We start from the raw sequence: 15,999 nt of genomic DNA, 5'->3' as shown, positions 1-15,999 counted from the left end.
TCTATAAAACAATTTGCATTTTGGGGGGGAGGGGTTTATCCTGTCCCCAAGCAATAGCCTTCATTACTCTTCCGTACACTTCCTTAATTTAACACTCAGAGCTCTCTGTTTACTTGTCAGAAACTCCGTCACACGCTGATGAGTGTATGACGTGCGAGACCTGAAATTACTGGGAGCTCAACGTTAAAGGAATGTGCTGGTGCTAGGTGAATATTGTCGTTGGGGGACTATGACAGCTCGAAAGAGTGACACATTCTTCTTAAACTGTATCGTATAACCAATGTGCTCAACCTGACAGCTTTTCTTGATATTTTCGCAAAAAATAACATCAATACGAAAAAACGTATCGCGCCATGTGGACACGCGTGCACTGTGAATCTAGTCCACAAAATTAAACAGTAGCACTACAGTTCCTGTACACGGTGTCCCTGAATTTCCAAACTCCACAAGAAAAAAGGAGGAGTAAAAAGCAATGGGAACTCCTTTTGCGGAAGTATTGGCTTGGTTCATATTGGACTCCGTATTTGAGAGCTCTTGTACTGCCCAATGGTGTACGTTCAATTTTTCCATAGAGTAGGTCACTCAGCTCGGGCACAAGCACAGTGAATTAGGCTCTATATCTGAGTAGGAAAACTCTCAGAAACGGGATGAAATAAAGGACGAATAGTTATTCACCCGATGAAGTTACAAACACTCCCTTTTTGCTGTTACAGCGCAGTTTGCTGTTGCAACTTGCAAGAAGGCTACAGTCGGTGATAACTTAAGAAATGTAGTGGCCGAGACGTGGCTGTCGAATTCAAGGGGAATTTGCATAGATGCGGAAGCCAATCACGTTCACTGATTTCAGTGACGTCATGGTTGAGGCGAACTATTTTCAATATCGGCGTCTCTCGGGAACTGTGTTTTTGAACGCCGAGGCCCGAAGGGAATGTGGAATGCTGTTTTGACCGCGGAGATTGTACTAAATTCCTAAGTAACCGCCGAGCGTATAGTTTTGCGTGAGATGCGAGGGTGGCATGCAAATCATGCCATAGGCTGCGAGAGCAGAAATTTTCCGAGCCAGCGAAATTGTTCGAGCGAATATGCCTCGATAAGCGATTACCCTCGGAAACGCCGAACGCACTAGTCGCGACGTGTGTGTAGTTCCCCGGTCGTTCACGTCTGCCGCGACCGAGAGAAAGTTGTCCCACCGACTCATTCTGCTCGCACTCTCAGAACGGCTAAAAAGTTTGCCTTCCTTATTTATGCTGGCGCTCAAACTAGCCAAATCTTTCCACGGGATGACTCAACGGAACCGCTTCATATTTTTTTCTCACTTTATTAGCGTCAGCGGGTTCACCCTTTCGTTGGTTTCCCCAAGAACCTCACGCTTCATTTGTTTTATTGGGTCTCGCGCAGGCGCATTCTCGACACGCATGATATGTAATGACTTCGAAGACGCGTCGCAATTTCGCTCGGAAAGGAGACTAAAGCGAGGCGGCGTAAAACACGTCTCCCGAAGAACCATGCAGCAGCGTCGAAGCGGTCAGGAGGGCTCGACACTCACTGACAAGTACGAAAGATGGTATATAGTGCCAAGAAAATGGCGCCAAGAGTCGGCGAAACTTACGCTTGCGCGTAGGTTCCTGTTCACAGTGTATATTCGTCAAAAAGCACATGATACACAAAGTTATCGAAGCATCGTAATCTCATGTTTATCGCAATCCTATGCCTTCTTGCCAGCAACCTATGCCAGCAACCGTTTTCGATAGCAGACGACACGGCCGCGGATGCCTACATCCGCCGCGCAGGGATGCTGCGGGCACCGGCCGGCGGCATGAAGTGGACAAGACGTCGAAGAATCCTAAGGTAGCGTCGCACGCCTGTGCTCTGCAAGAACACCGTATGTTCACAGTTCTGAACAGCAGACGGCGTGGTGCGGACGTGCACATGCGCCGCACTGAAACGCGGTGTGCACCGACACCTTCTATCTCCGCCACCGACTAGCACTGACTCCAGCTTCACCATGCTGCACGCTTTTACCAACACAACGGAGCCAATTTACCGAAGAAAGAGTGCCCCGGGCAAAACTCACCGCCGTTTATTTGCTTTCATTTCTGAGATCCCAGAATGCATGTATTTTCTTAATACACGCATACATGGCATCGAGCCAAGACTGGGCAGCTAGCCGACGAAAGCTGGCAGGTCTTCTTTTGTTTTTTACCTTCTACGTACCACGCATTGTGCGCCGATGCGTAATTGCCGGGCGCGACACCATCGGGCTGCTGAATAGGAGCGCAAAAGGCGGAAGACAGACCTTGAAACCGATAGCATACCCCATCGCAACGCTCGTTTTAACTCAAGGGCGGGGTTTCACTGCTCGTTCTGGACAATTTCGTTCTCGTAACGGAGTGTGAGGTAAAGCGTGAGGGCGCCGTTGTAATGGTGGTAACGGCACTGGAAACGGAGCTACTGGCTTCCAGACGCCATCTTCACACGCACGTTTGTTTGAGCGAGAAAAAGTTTTCCTGCCGCCGTAGTGTGCGGATATTTGAATTTCCGAAGACGCGTTGGATAGTGTTTATCTTTCGAGTCAAAGTGTTCAATTTTGTGACGTCACGTTTAACTGCTCCGAAGACTTGGTAAATGATAAAGTGTAAACCCTACTACTACTACGTGTGGAATGCAAGATCACAAAGGTCTGCTGGCTGCGTTCATGCATCGTACGTTCACGCATGCTAAATACCCAACGCTACCACGAAAAGAGGGGCCTAAATTAGTTATTGAATTGTCTGCTTTTCAGAATGCGGCAGCCAGATCCTGAGAGCCACGATCATGGGTTGATGAGAAATTTTAACATTGCACCTGCTAAACTCACAAATTCTTTGCGAGTCCGCAAAAGCCCTAAGGGCTTCGAACATGCTGCGGAGGCGAACAAACTTGTCGCTCATGGGTGAATTGCATCATAACAGAGTCATATATACGAAACGTCTAAAGGAGTCGTCGAAAGCTTCAGGCTTTGGTTTGTCCAAGTTTTCTTAGCTTTCCAATTAGCCAATTGCTTACCAATCGCAGTGGTAAGCCAACCATTGCGATTTTACATTTCTAGTACACGTGAAACTCAGAAATCCCCTCTCTAAACGCAACCGCTGAAAACATTCCAGCAAGATTAGTTGTTAAAAAATTACCAAGTGACTAATGAAAACAAATTCTTGATTCGGGCCTTCAATCCTTGCACCGAAAAATTAGTGAATTTTAGAAATTCTGCCGCAACCAAGTTTCCAAGTCCGCGACTCGTCAACAATACCACAAGAAGAGAAAGAAACAGCTTACGAGCGAAGTGAACACATTTTTTCATAGTCCTGTCAACGCAATATAATCTGATACGAAACACCTTTCTAGCCCCCTCCCCTACTTCTTTTAAAAAATAACACGCATATTATATCAAAGTATTTTGTCATCTCGTTAACAGCTAACGAACAAACTAAAAACAATTTGTCATATGAAGCCCTGTCTGCGATACCATCTGTGAGTCACCTACCTTTCCTTTTTGTCAAATATTTTATCGAAGCTATTTTGCCGTGTGATTGAGACGGCCAGAAAGAACTTTCCTCTTCGGTTTACATTTCGTATGGTATTGAGAGTGTCCACTAATGTTGTGATCACGCAAAGAAAAAAAGGAAAGGCCCATTATTGCTTCTTCAGATCTTCTTAATCCCAACGCGTAGGTGATCACATTAGCGGGCTGTCGCTGGTGACCCTCTCTCTAACGACCACCTTCATTACGCCCGTTCAATCTATGATCCCTAAGCTTACACACTTTCCTTTCTCGCAGCCGTAGTCAACATATATTACAACGCTCTTTCTTGTTGCGTTCTTCAGGTGCGTGGCGTTCATTAACCTCTCCGGCAAGTGGGTTCTTATGCTGCCGAGGCTGTCGTTGCTGTTACCTTGAAAGCAGACGCGAGTGGTGGGCTGCAGCTGAGGACAGGCTGTGGAGGAGGCAGGGGGTGGGGGCGAAGTAAAATGATAGAGAAAGACGATAAAGTAATCGAGAACTATTTACACAAATATCCGGCCCAGACATTCAGCTTTATAGGGGTGTGATGCTTGAGAGGGAGTCGAGAGAGACTGTTACGCTTGCTGTGCAAGAACTAAGAGAAACAAACATCACACAACTCTCCTAGAGCAGAGAGTTTTTATACCGATGTGCATGCTTTATTCCGTAACGGTAGCACACCTCTATTTCGCAGTGCAGCAACACGGGATGTCCCTTTCGTACTTGACCTCCACGTATGCCGTATTTATGTCATGCCATTTACGGCAGCCCCATTTTATATTTCTCACGCGTTGTCATGACACTTTCACCGATAGTGAAGCGCAGTCAAAGCTAGGTTTCCTGTTTTGTAAATGCATAAGGATCGTCGCTAGAACTTCGGGATTTCCCGCTAAAATCAAATCGCCCAGCTTTTCTTCTGGTACCCAGCGCAGCTAGCATTGTACGAAAGTCCCGGCATCTAATATGTGTGCTTCTTTGTCGATGCCAAATGTCCCGTTTCATACGAAAAAACCGGGCAGTGAATACCTCCTGTGCTTGTCGGTACCTCCTCCTTTAGTGGGTGACGTGACAAAGACGAAGAATTAGAAAAAAAGAAAAATAAGTTATACCTGGTATAACGACCAGCGCACGTTTTGCCCGAACCCACAATCAGAGAAAGGCGTTTACGGCACGAAACGTTCGCTGTAGCAGCGCACTCATTCATTATTAGGTATAGCAAAATCCGGGGATTTACCACGCCTCGATTTCCCGGCAACTTCCACGTTCCTTCATTCCCGCTATCTTATCAGCGGACTGCATTTCGAATTTCCGAACGCGATATACGTCTCGGAGAGAAAAGAAGAAAAATATTAATCAACGGATGTGTAACGAGACAGGTGACAGGAGCAATAGTAATTGAAGGGAGGAATAAGATGGAACACTCCCAACCCATATCGAGCATCCGCTACACACTGCGTGCTTTATTTAATCTGACACGTTCCCTCTGCTTAGTATCGACGGAATCTCATCCATATACTTCACCTCGTAGGTATGCAGTTAACGGCGATAAAGGTGTTTCTCGTGTTACCCCGGCGACACGCGCAAAATTCGCGCGCATGCATGCCGTCGCGAAATTCGAAGGCCAGCGGGCGACCGACGCGTTTCTCTGTGTTTTCCGGAGTCTCCACGGGCAAGCGCGCCGCGCCGAAAGGGAAGAAACAGCGAAGGCGAAGACGCCGAAGTGTGACTCGGCGCCAAGCGGAGAGGCGTCGCGTCGAGAAAGGGTGCTCAGGCACTCCCATCAGCGGGAGACTGCGGAGGGTGCTCGCAGCGCAAGAAAGGGTGCGATTACGTAGCACTACCCTCTTCGCAGCGTCAAGCAAGAGAGCGTTTCTTTTTGACTCCCTTCTCGTCACGTGACTGAGGAGCGCGCAACACAGGGCAACGACGCCAGCGCCAGCGCTACGCGGCGAAAGGTGGTGAAAGGAGGAAGTCAGTTAGGAGGAGAAGGTCAGAGTTGGGGGGGGAGGGTAGATGGCATGGCGACGCTGACGTTCGCGCAGGACCGAACTGCGTTACGGGGCAGCAGCGTCCTGCGGTGAAGCCCAACCCAGAACACAGAGACCTTCGCAATAAAAGGCCCGGCGGCGGTCGAGGAGGACAGGCACAGTCACTCAGCTCCTCCGCTGGAACGGACGAAGACGTTCGCTCTCCGTAAAGTTCTTCACCTGTGTGTGTCGTGCGCACTTGGACTATTTGTATTACTCGTCTCAACATGATTCCGTGTTTGAAACCGACGACCTCGGCGGCTTCCATGATGGTAAGTGTGGATCCTGGACGACGTGTTTGCTCGTCGGCAATGGATGAGCACAGACAGACACGGACAGGCGCGAGATGCTTGATACTATATTTTATAGGATACTTATAATCAGATAGGAGTCTATTATGAAAGTGGGCCCGTGATCGATATACAAGCCCCGAATATTGGAGCAGAGGACCTAGTACTAGCCACATCGTTAACTTCTATTGAGCTTTAGTTTTAAAAAACACGTCGAGCGTTCGGTGCAAGAACTAGGTCAGCTAGTGCCTTAAGGCAGGCTTCTGAAACGAAAAAGAAGGTCAGCTAGCTGTCTTTAACGCATATGAGCTTCTCCCTTGATTACTGGTCAAATATCTGCAAGTGGTTAGCCAAGCAGACTGTCGTACCTAAAGCCCGGAATGTTTTTTTTTCTACAGCAGTGACAGGGATATAATGACCAAGTTCAATGCGAATTCTTGTAATATAATCCTTACCCTAAAACACTGCATCGGATATTGCTTTTTCATGATGATCTTTCGCGCAGTCAAGACATGCAACGTTTTCTAAAGGCACTTTCTTTACTTCGGCTTGGTGCAGGCATCACCTAATGGCATTAAATATTCCACGCCTCATGTAAGTTTATGCGCAAATACGCCACTATATCCGAGCAGTCAAATATTGCTTATGAGAAAAGAGCGCTGTCGCTGAGAATTGGTTTTAATACAGAGTAGTGAAAGTAAACAATGCGCACATAAGTGAAACCCGACCGCACGTGACTCTCATTATGCAACATGACAGCGGTACTATTCTCTTCGAGGGAAATAGAGTGAGCGAGATTTGCACTGTATAAAACTTAAATATTTAAGTACAAAAAGAAAAACTACATTCTCACCACTTCCCTTAACGCTCCACGGGCTTGTGATGTGGAAATCTACCGAAACAGCCACAAGTGTAATTCATTGTGTATATTGTGCCCTGGTGTTCAACTTCGGTTTGCGAATAATATCTCCGGCCTTAAATGAGCACGCAAAAGCCGCTCTAGCACTCCTTTACCGATTGAGATATAGAAAGGTGAACTCAATCAAATAACAGAGAAACATTGGCGATGACTGTGAAAAACCGCAATACATCTGCAAAGATTGCCTTACAACTTTGACTGATATTTTGCAGGATGCTTAATAACCTTGCTATTATTTTTCATTCGCCCTGGCTCAAACGTTAAAGGCAAGATCACAGGAGGACTGAAAGTCTTGCTCGATGTTACATAAATTATCATTCAATGAGCTGTTATGGCTTTGAAGATGCATGCAGCTTTGATGGCCACTTGTTGACCGTCGCTTTCGATGACCACTTGTGGACTTTCCTTCTTAAGACTATACAGCCCCGGGAGTACTTTCCCAGCGTTGACTATAAAACAAGGAAAATGATCTGAAATGCTAAGCAGGCTCCTTGAGATGTGTTAAGCCGGCCGGCTAGACATAACTCTGCGAAAGTAGAAAGAAATAAAAATCTAATTAACTGCCATCACTACTGGCCTTACTGGAATATAAATTATCTTAAACGAAATGAAGTGTCCTTCGGATGCCCTGGCTGTATTTTCCCATAGAGCTCCTAGTCGCGCTTATACTTACAGATGGGACATGGTGGAGAGGTGTTTCTTTAAACGTGGCATTTGGTCTTCGCAGATTGAATACTTCAAACGATACTTTATCTTCTACCTCATGAGGTTAAAGCTACACTCTTGGAGCAAATAAACAAGAGAACTAGTTATTGAGAAACAAAAGCTACACATGAATGCGCACAAACGTGACAACCCTATCGTTTGGCAACGTGGCCACTAGCGTGTCTATCCGCTCGACGTGAACGAAAAGCTATCCTGTCGCTGGCGATGAACCATATATTTGGGATATCTAGCATAGCAGGGTCAAAGGTACGCGTGTACCTGTGCCTCCCACTCAGACCCGATGTCTGATACCAGGGCGCAGTTATCAAGATGAACCGAGACCCTATGGTAACGTGCCACGCTCGCACCATGCGCCTATCTCGTTCACGTCGGAGGCCACGGACGGTACCGTGTGTGACGGCAACGGCTGTAGATATCGTGTCATTATCGATCAGCGGAGGCGGCACGATGGAGCCCGCCTGCTTTTCCGATGTGTCCGATATATGCCATTTAAATAAATAAGAGAGAGAGATATAGAGAAAGATAGACGACGAGTCTATCGACCTTGAAGATGATCTTCAGAAAAAATGACCTTTACGTAGTCGGCTTCGAAGTGGCTCGACATAGCGCGAAAGCGGGAAGCCTTTTGCTGATAGTTAAATGAAACAGAAGGCCGCTGTCGTTATGATATGCAAAGCAGAACGAAAAGACGATGCATTTAGCCGCTCTCACTTGGCACGGGAGTCACGGAAGTTTTCTTCACGGCTCTCGTTATCCCATTGGTGATCGGCAATACCTTATATAGAGCGTCTAGCTACCGTCTATCGGGAGTCGTCTATCTACTTCTTTAGGCGCTGCGACATGCTCGTTGCATCTGAATATGAACGCAGATTCGAATTCAACATAAAAGCTGATTCGTACAATTTGTCGATTGAAAAGAAGAAAAAAAAAATGTGCTAAAAAGCGTGCCAGCGATGTCTCCTGACGCATGCTAGTGAATTTAAGGAGACATCTTGCATAAAATTTTGGGATAAAACAAACCTAATCGTGTCTGCTGCATTAATTTTATTGTCGTTAATGACACAGGCGCACAAACTTATACTCACGCATAACCACTGTTTCGACTATGCGGACTACGGCATATTGATGTACAAGGTGCCCCCGAACCTTTCTCACTAAAGTGTAGACCCTCTATACAAAAATGTTAGACATGATTCACAATATTGTTCATAAGATGTCCCCAGGTAAACTTTCGGATTCTGTGGCCTTAAGAATTTCATCGACACTTTTTTTTCTATAGGCTCCTAGGAAACAGACAGTCCCGTTTGGCAGCACACGGGCACCAATAAACTAATGAAATAGATTAGCGAGAACCTTTGTATGTAGATGCTTGTCCAATTGCTGTTTACAAACAAGCGTCATAAGCAGGCAGGACAGCTTAATTTAAGTGTGTAGGCTGCTAGTCCTCTATAGTAAGTGCCGAACTGCGGGCAGAATTAATGTCGGGTCGGAAAGTAAAACACGCCGTTGTACTGACGTAAGTCCGCGTGATAACACATATAAGTCAGTATAAATTAAGCCGCAGTCCCTCAGAAGTGTGGCGTCACTAATAACCCGAATAGTCATGGACCGTCTAAGACTAGTCTCAATGAAGCGACCGATAGGGCAATGTATGCAATTCCTAGATAGATAGAGCGCTTGGTGCAGACATACCACTTCAATATTGTTTGTTGGGCAGTATGTCTAACACACGTGTCGTCTAATTCTGTCTGCTGTAGTATTAAGTCTGTAGCCCCCCGATGAGTTTCTCTCCGTAATCAGTAAAGCACGTAGCCAATGCTCGCTCACCAGCGCGGCTGGCCGTAAATCATAGCACGAAGCCGTGAAAGCTGTCTCCCAAAAGATATCCGCAAGATCAGAAGCATTAGAGCAGCCAAGAGCGAGTCCTGAAGGGAAAGGTGTAAGAAAAACAAGAAAGCCTGGTGCTTACGATCTATTTTGTTTGTCCTGTTATTTCTTTCTTTTTCTTTCTTTTTTTTTCATGCAGCGCACTCGTACTAGGGACACGAAACACCGATAGCAATGATATTACGCTCGTTGCGTTGGCCGCGTTAACTTTCGCGGCGCCTAACGCCTAACCTTGCCAGTGTATACAATTAAATACGCCGCTGCGTATCGCTCGCTTTTTGGTTGTGATTGCTCCGCCCGGTTGCTTTCCAGAGGGGGAAATTTAATAGTTTGAAGGCAGCGTGACTCAAAATAACCCATAGAGTCTATACTTAGAACCGTCTTACGCACGCGACTATCTTTTTTTTTTTTTTGCAGCATTGCAATTAAATTGCGCTCAAGCGAGACGAAAAGAAAAAAAAAAAGACAAGAGAAAACAGTAGGTATCTGACGGACACTAATAAACTAACGCTAAATGCCGACATGCGCATAAAGCTGTGGAGGATAATCGCCAGAGAGAGAGAGATAGCAAAGAGAGGAAAGGCAGGGAGGTTAACCAAGCGAGCGTCCAGAGATAGATAAGAAAATATAGGGAAATTAACCATGCGTCAACTCGCAACTGTTTTATATTCTGTTAGCATGGGGCCTATGTACATACTTGAAAGAACAGAAAAAAAAAAAAAACGTCGAGAGAGGCGAAGCAGACGCAAAGATAGCGTGGCACAGATTAGACCTAGAACAGCTAACCTCAATTGTAAAAAAAAGAATGTAACTGTGTTTACCAGTCATGTTGCTACGTGAAATGAGCTTTTCTGGTTTTAATCTGCGTCATTTTATCCTCACGTAGGGTTTGCTTCTCTCAAATTCTTATTTGTCGTTTCAAATATACATTTAATACACATCTATATATACATCTCAATATACATCTTGCGTCGTAACAATAATATATATATGTATCTATGAATTATAGATGAATTATATATCTGAATTGTACATAGGCGCCATGCTCTAACAGAAAATAAAACACTTGTGAGTTCGTGCGTCACCTTGTCGGCGCCACTTTGCCGTTACCTTGTCACTTGTTGCGCTACGAAGCAACTCGTCTATAGCCAAGATAGACACACCTACAACAAAGCCCTTGATACGCAAGGACTTGGACTAGACTGAATAACAGAATTATTGTTCGCGAGTGGCATCACTATCTCCCGCAAACCTCCTGACACGATGGTCTCTCTTCCTCTCTCTTTGCAGCTGCTTTTCAGCACGCTCGTGGCTCTGTGTCCCGCCTACGTGCTCGTGCACCCGGCTGGTGTTGTGCCCCAGACTCAGGTGGTGTACCAGTCGCCGCATCAACCACCTGTGGTGCCCGTGGCGGGTCCGGGACAGCCACACGTCATCTATCACTATGGACTCGGAGGCGTGAGGTGAGATTTTAGTGACACTAGATTAGGGAGTTTTAGCAGACGAGTCCAGACGTTTCATTACTCATGCACACACACAAAAAAAAAAAAATCACCACAACGATCTGTGCACTCCGAAAGCAAGCTCAAACATCAGTCCCATTTCGGCTGTTCCTAAAGATAAGCTGGCCAGAGGTGACATCGTCACTGATGCACACAAACAAATATCCACAACGATCTGTGCACTCCGAAAGCAAGCTCATACATCAGTCACGTTTCGTCTGCTCCTACAGATAAGCTGGCCAGAGGTGACATCGTCACTGATGCACACAAACAAATATCCACAACGATCTGTGCACTCCGAAAGCAAGCTCATACATCAGTCCCATTTCGGCTGTTCCTAAAGATAAGCTGGCCAGAGGTGACATCGTCACTGATGCACACAAACAAATATCCACAACGATCTGTGCACTCCGAAAGCAAGCTCATACATCAGTCCCATTTCGGCTGTTCCTAAAGATAAGCTGGCCAGAGGTGACATCGTCACTGATGCACACAAACAAATATCCACAACGATCTGTGCACTCCGAAAGCAAGCTCATACATCAGTCCCATTTCGGCTGTTCCTAAAGATAAGCTGGCCAGAGGTGACATCGTCACTGATGCACACAAACAAATATCCACAACGATCTGTGCACTCCGAAAGCAAGCTCATACATCAGTCCCATTTCGGCTGTTCCTAAAGATAAGCTGGCCAGAGGTGACATCGTCACTGATGCACACAAACAAATATCCACAACGATCTGTGCACTCCGAAAGCAAGCTCATACATCAGTCCCATTTCGGCTGTTCCTAAAGATAAGCTGGCCAGAGGTGACATCGTCACTGATGCACACAAACAAATATCCACAACGATCTGTGCACTCCGAAAGCAAGCTCATACATCAGTCACATTTCGGCTGTTCCTAAAGATAAGCTGGCCAGAGGTGACATCGTCACTGATGCACACAAACAAATATCCACAACGATCTGTGCACTCCGAAATCAAGCTCATACATCAGTCACATTTCGGCTGTTCCTAAAAATAAGCTGGCCAGAGGTGACATCGTCACTGATGCACACAAACAAATATCCACAACGATCTGTGCACTCCGAAAGCAAGCTCATACATCAGTCACATTTCGGCTGTTCCTAAAGATAAGCTGGCCAGAGGTGACATCGTCACTGATGCACACAAACAAATATCCACAACGATCTGTGCACTCCGAAAGCAAGCTCATACATCAGTCCCATTTCGGCTGTTCCTAAAGATAAGCTGGCCAGAGGTGACATCGTCACTGATATGCACACAAACAAATATCCACAACGATCTGTGCACTCCGAAAGCAAGCTCATACATCAGTCACATTTCGGCTGTTCCTAAAGATAAGCTGGCCAGAGGTGACATCGTCACTGATGCACACAAACAAATATCCACAACGATCTGTGCACTCCGAAATCAAGCTCATACATCAGTCACATTTCGGATGCTCCTAAAGATAAGCTGGCTAGAGGTGACATCGGCGCCGCAAACGTACGCAGTGCTTAGAGATTGGGGAGTTTTAGCACAGCGCAGTCGTCTATGATAACGTCGTCAAAAAGTGCGAAGTCTACTTCCCAATAAGGGCTACCGTGTATAGACTCATCTATACAACCCATCGTGCATTACTGAGGACTAGTTAGGGCGAGACAGGATCAATTTCGTAGATGCAATTATGTCTACAATTGGCGAGTTTCAGCAGAATGCAGTAACCTGTTATAATGTAAACATTGAACTGGACTACTTACTTGTGGTGACAGCCCGTATTATCTCCATCTGTCCTTACTCAGCAACGAAGGGAGTAGAATGCAGAACGTGCAGAACATGTTTCTTCAAAAGAAGGATGTGCGAGATTATACCGGACACAATGTCTTTTAGATGAACGTGTCGGACAAAACTTCTCGAAGGCATCAGACTATGCAGACGGCCTGCGCCCCAACACGGTCCCGTCTATTGGAGGTGAAATACCTTCGTTATTTCCGGCGCAGTTCATCACTTCCCTCTGGCAACAGATTGGCGCAAACCTGCGATCGGTGACACTCTATCAGCCAGCTAATGTCAGCTAATTATTTGCTTGTCATGCTGGACAATCGACAAGGAAGGAAGGATCAAAACAGGATAAACACAGCCCACACAAACGCTCCCTCTAAAGCAGTGGTAAGACTAGTTTAAAGAGTACCCGCGAGGGGAAATGGCTAACAAAAAATGAATATATGATTAAATCAATCTTTCCGCTCCTTTAGAACTGTTTAACACTTGCACGTACGCAGTCAAGCGACCAACGTGAACTCTTGAGGGACCATACAAAATGCACGTGATCAGTTGTTTCCAGCACGATGCACTGATCACCGCCGCTGCTGTTTACCTTCACTTACTCGTCAACGCCGTCATTGTGACTTTTTTTCTTTTTTTCGCTTCCTTCTTACCCCAATGCTGAGTAGCTGGTCAGAACATGGTGCTTCAGACTGGGCAGTGGGCAAAACGTTACGTCATAGAAACTTGTTTTTCGTACGTGTATTTTTTCTGCTATTTAAGATTGTATGGGATACTCCGCACTATCTAAGTATGACTTCCTTTTGTCTTGGTAATTAAAGAGCAATTCGAACGTTTCTCGCAGGCCTGAACTGCAGCCTCCCGTAGTGTTCGTGAGAGTGGTTCCCGCGTATCCGCCCCCGAACCAGCCTCCCCTGCAGCCCCCGTTCATCGAGGAAGTGCCACCCGTGTTCAAGAACCCACCTCCAGACCCCGAAGACACCCCGCCTGCCAAGAAGCCCGGCGTCCACGGACGCGGAGGTCGCCGAACGGACTGTCCCGAGGTGGACAACAAGAAGGGAATCGCGCCGCCACCCACCCGTAAGCCCTCGAAGAGGGGCCGCGGCACTCAGGCGAGGAAGTCCAGGAGGCCGCCGGCGGAGGCGACCACCCGAAGACCGCCCAGCAAGGCCAACCGCCGCGTCGACCCCAAGAGCGAACGCCTGAGGACCGAGAGACTAACCGCCGCCAAGAATGCCTAATACTCTTCCCGAGCCGTCCGCGAGCTGTCTGCGGCGCCCCCTATCCAGTTTTCACCACCGGCGGATTCCGTCATGTTGCCTCTTCTGATTGGCTCTAAGCTCAGGGCCACGTGCTCCCTGATCGTTTCCGAAACTGCAACGTGGCGGAGTTCCGCCGTCGGTGAAAGGCTCGTAACGAGGACCAACGAATGTTTCGTAGACGGCCGAGAGAGTCGTTGTCTGATTGCTGCGATGCTTTCCTCTGCGAGTCTGCGCAACTGTGACGTCTGCTCGAAACTGGCTGAAAGCCCTTTGTAGCTCTCAGTGGGGTCGTATACAAAGGGCGTGTTTCCGTCTTCTTGGCGCGCATTCTAGTACCATAGCCCTGAACCCTTTCCGCTCGAGAATTCCAATGGCGCAGGGTAGTCTAGAAAGCTAACAGGAGCTGCAATGACTTCATCTATCACAATGTCTTACGATAGCGGAGATATCGCTTATGTTGTTGGTTGTTCCGTACGAAATGAAACACTGAGACAGCTCGTGCTCCATGAACACCAGAAGAACAATGCAGACTGCGGACTTATGGAGCTGAGCTATTTAATAAACACAGCTGCAAAAAAGAAAAAAAAGGGCATTAAGACTCGTATGTTAGGCAGCTTGATCAGGAAAATACCAGACGTGTTAAAAAGAGACGTGTTGCTTACATGACTCCGTGGCGGCTTTCGGCTGACGAAGAACAAATAAATGTGACGTCGTTTGTGTCACGGTTTATTTGCGAAGGTTCTCGCGCTGAATGACTGGACCAACGTAACGCATACGACAAATACAACGGCCGATTATAGTGCATGGTTTTTGCACGCGCATATCGAGGAAGCGGTGCCACTTTCCAGAGGATTGACTGTAAACGCGGACGGTGAAGACTGCGTGCGTGAACTGCAGTAACCCCGTGCAACGCTTGGGGTGTTTTTAGTCATATAACATAAACTTAGTCATTCCACTTATTCCATCCACCATCGATTCCGCGCATACAAACTTCGACCGGCAGCCGGTATTTCTGGGTTCGAAGCCATCGCAATGTCGACGTTGTCTTGCAAACCCTCGCCTTGTATAAAGCAAGACCCAGACGCACCGGCATGTTTGGGCTCGATCGTCATACTTCATCAAAAGTAATTTATCTACGTGTTTGCATTCATTTTAAGTTTATTTCTCTGTAAATAAACACATATATTTTATCCACCGTTTTCTGCTTTGCGTCATTACTCCTGGGACACCTTCTACCATCCTTGTAAGAAAACAAAGGCTCCGCACAAGACAAAGGATTCGCAGCAAGATAAAGGCACAGCCTCGTGCCTAACGAAGACAGGTTCTGAAATGTTGGCTCCAGGCTGAGGCTTACAATATTCGGCCAGTGCTGATCACTGATTGATATATATATATATATATATATATATATATATATACATACATACATACATACATACATACATACATACATACATACATACATACATACATACATACATACATACATATTTTAACGGCCTAAAGCGACAATGCTGCTATGTGAGGCGTGGTAGAGGGCGCTGGAATGCTTTTGTCCACGTTGGCTCTTCAACGTGCACCTATATCCTAAGTACATGAATATTTTTGCGTTTCGCCCGCATCGAAATCCGGACACCGCGGTCGGATCGCGAGTATAGCCCGAGAACGCGTGCTAAAAACAGAACGCCATATTAGCTACTGAGCTACAGCGGCGAGTGTGTCTTATTACTGAAAGCCTCTAAGGGTTTCGTGTAGCATCCTCAGTGACTCAATGGCTATGCATGGTGGTCCCCTGTCGGTCTCGAAGTCGCCGGTTTGACTTCCGATAACTGTGAGGGCATTAGCGCCCTCGGATACGGCCTCCCTTACAGCTAACTGGGCAGTCTAGGCACATTAAGCCGCATAGTTTAATTGCCCTCCTCAGACATAGCAAAATTATAGACACAGAATACATTTTTAGTCAGTTCGTATTGTCGACCGGTTTCTTACGAACCCGAAGAGCTAATCGATTGGTGAGGGGGTACGAGGTCATGCACATAGGTGGACAAGCAGTACTGCC

At 46.7% G+C, this 15,999-nt stretch overlaps 1 protein-coding gene across 1 annotated transcript; it reads left to right on the top strand.

Annotated features, from left to right (window-relative positions):
* Positions 1-5,666: 5,666 nt before the first annotated feature.
* LOC119453281 (uncharacterized) lies at positions 5,667-15,134 on the top strand. Its single transcript, XM_037715310.2, has 3 exons — positions 5,667-5,837; positions 10,678-10,850; positions 13,523-15,134. Exons 1-3 carry the CDS (start codon positions 5,793-5,795, stop codon positions 13,917-13,919), a joined length of 615 nt encoding a protein of 204 aa, XP_037571238.1. The 5' UTR covers positions 5,667-5,792; the 3' UTR covers positions 13,920-15,134.
* Positions 15,135-15,999: the final 865 nt, after the last annotated feature.

This window comes from Dermacentor silvarum, chromosome 5, assembly GCF_013339745.2.
Source record: "Dermacentor silvarum isolate Dsil-2018 chromosome 5, BIME_Dsil_1.4, whole genome shotgun sequence".
Lineage (NCBI taxonomy): Eukaryota > Metazoa > Arthropoda > Arachnida > Ixodida > Ixodidae > Dermacentor > Dermacentor silvarum.
This window is presented reverse-complemented; position numbering and strand designations above follow the sequence as displayed.

What these genes read in the sequence shown, in the direction of transcription:
- LOC119453281 (XM_037715310.2), top strand. Translation starts at nt 5,793, where the DNA reads ATGATTCCGTGTTTGAAACCGACGACCTCGGCGGCTTCCATGATG. An exon ending in CCTCGGCGGCTTCCATGATG is followed by an intron (nt 5,838 to 10,677) that starts GTAAGTGTGGAT and finishes CTCTCTTTGCAG; the next exon opens with CTGCTTTTCAGCACGCTCGT. An exon ending in TATGGACTCGGAGGCGTGAG is followed by an intron (nt 10,851 to 13,522) that starts GTGAGATTTTAG and finishes CGTTTCTCGCAG; the next exon opens with GCCTGAACTGCAGCCTCCCG.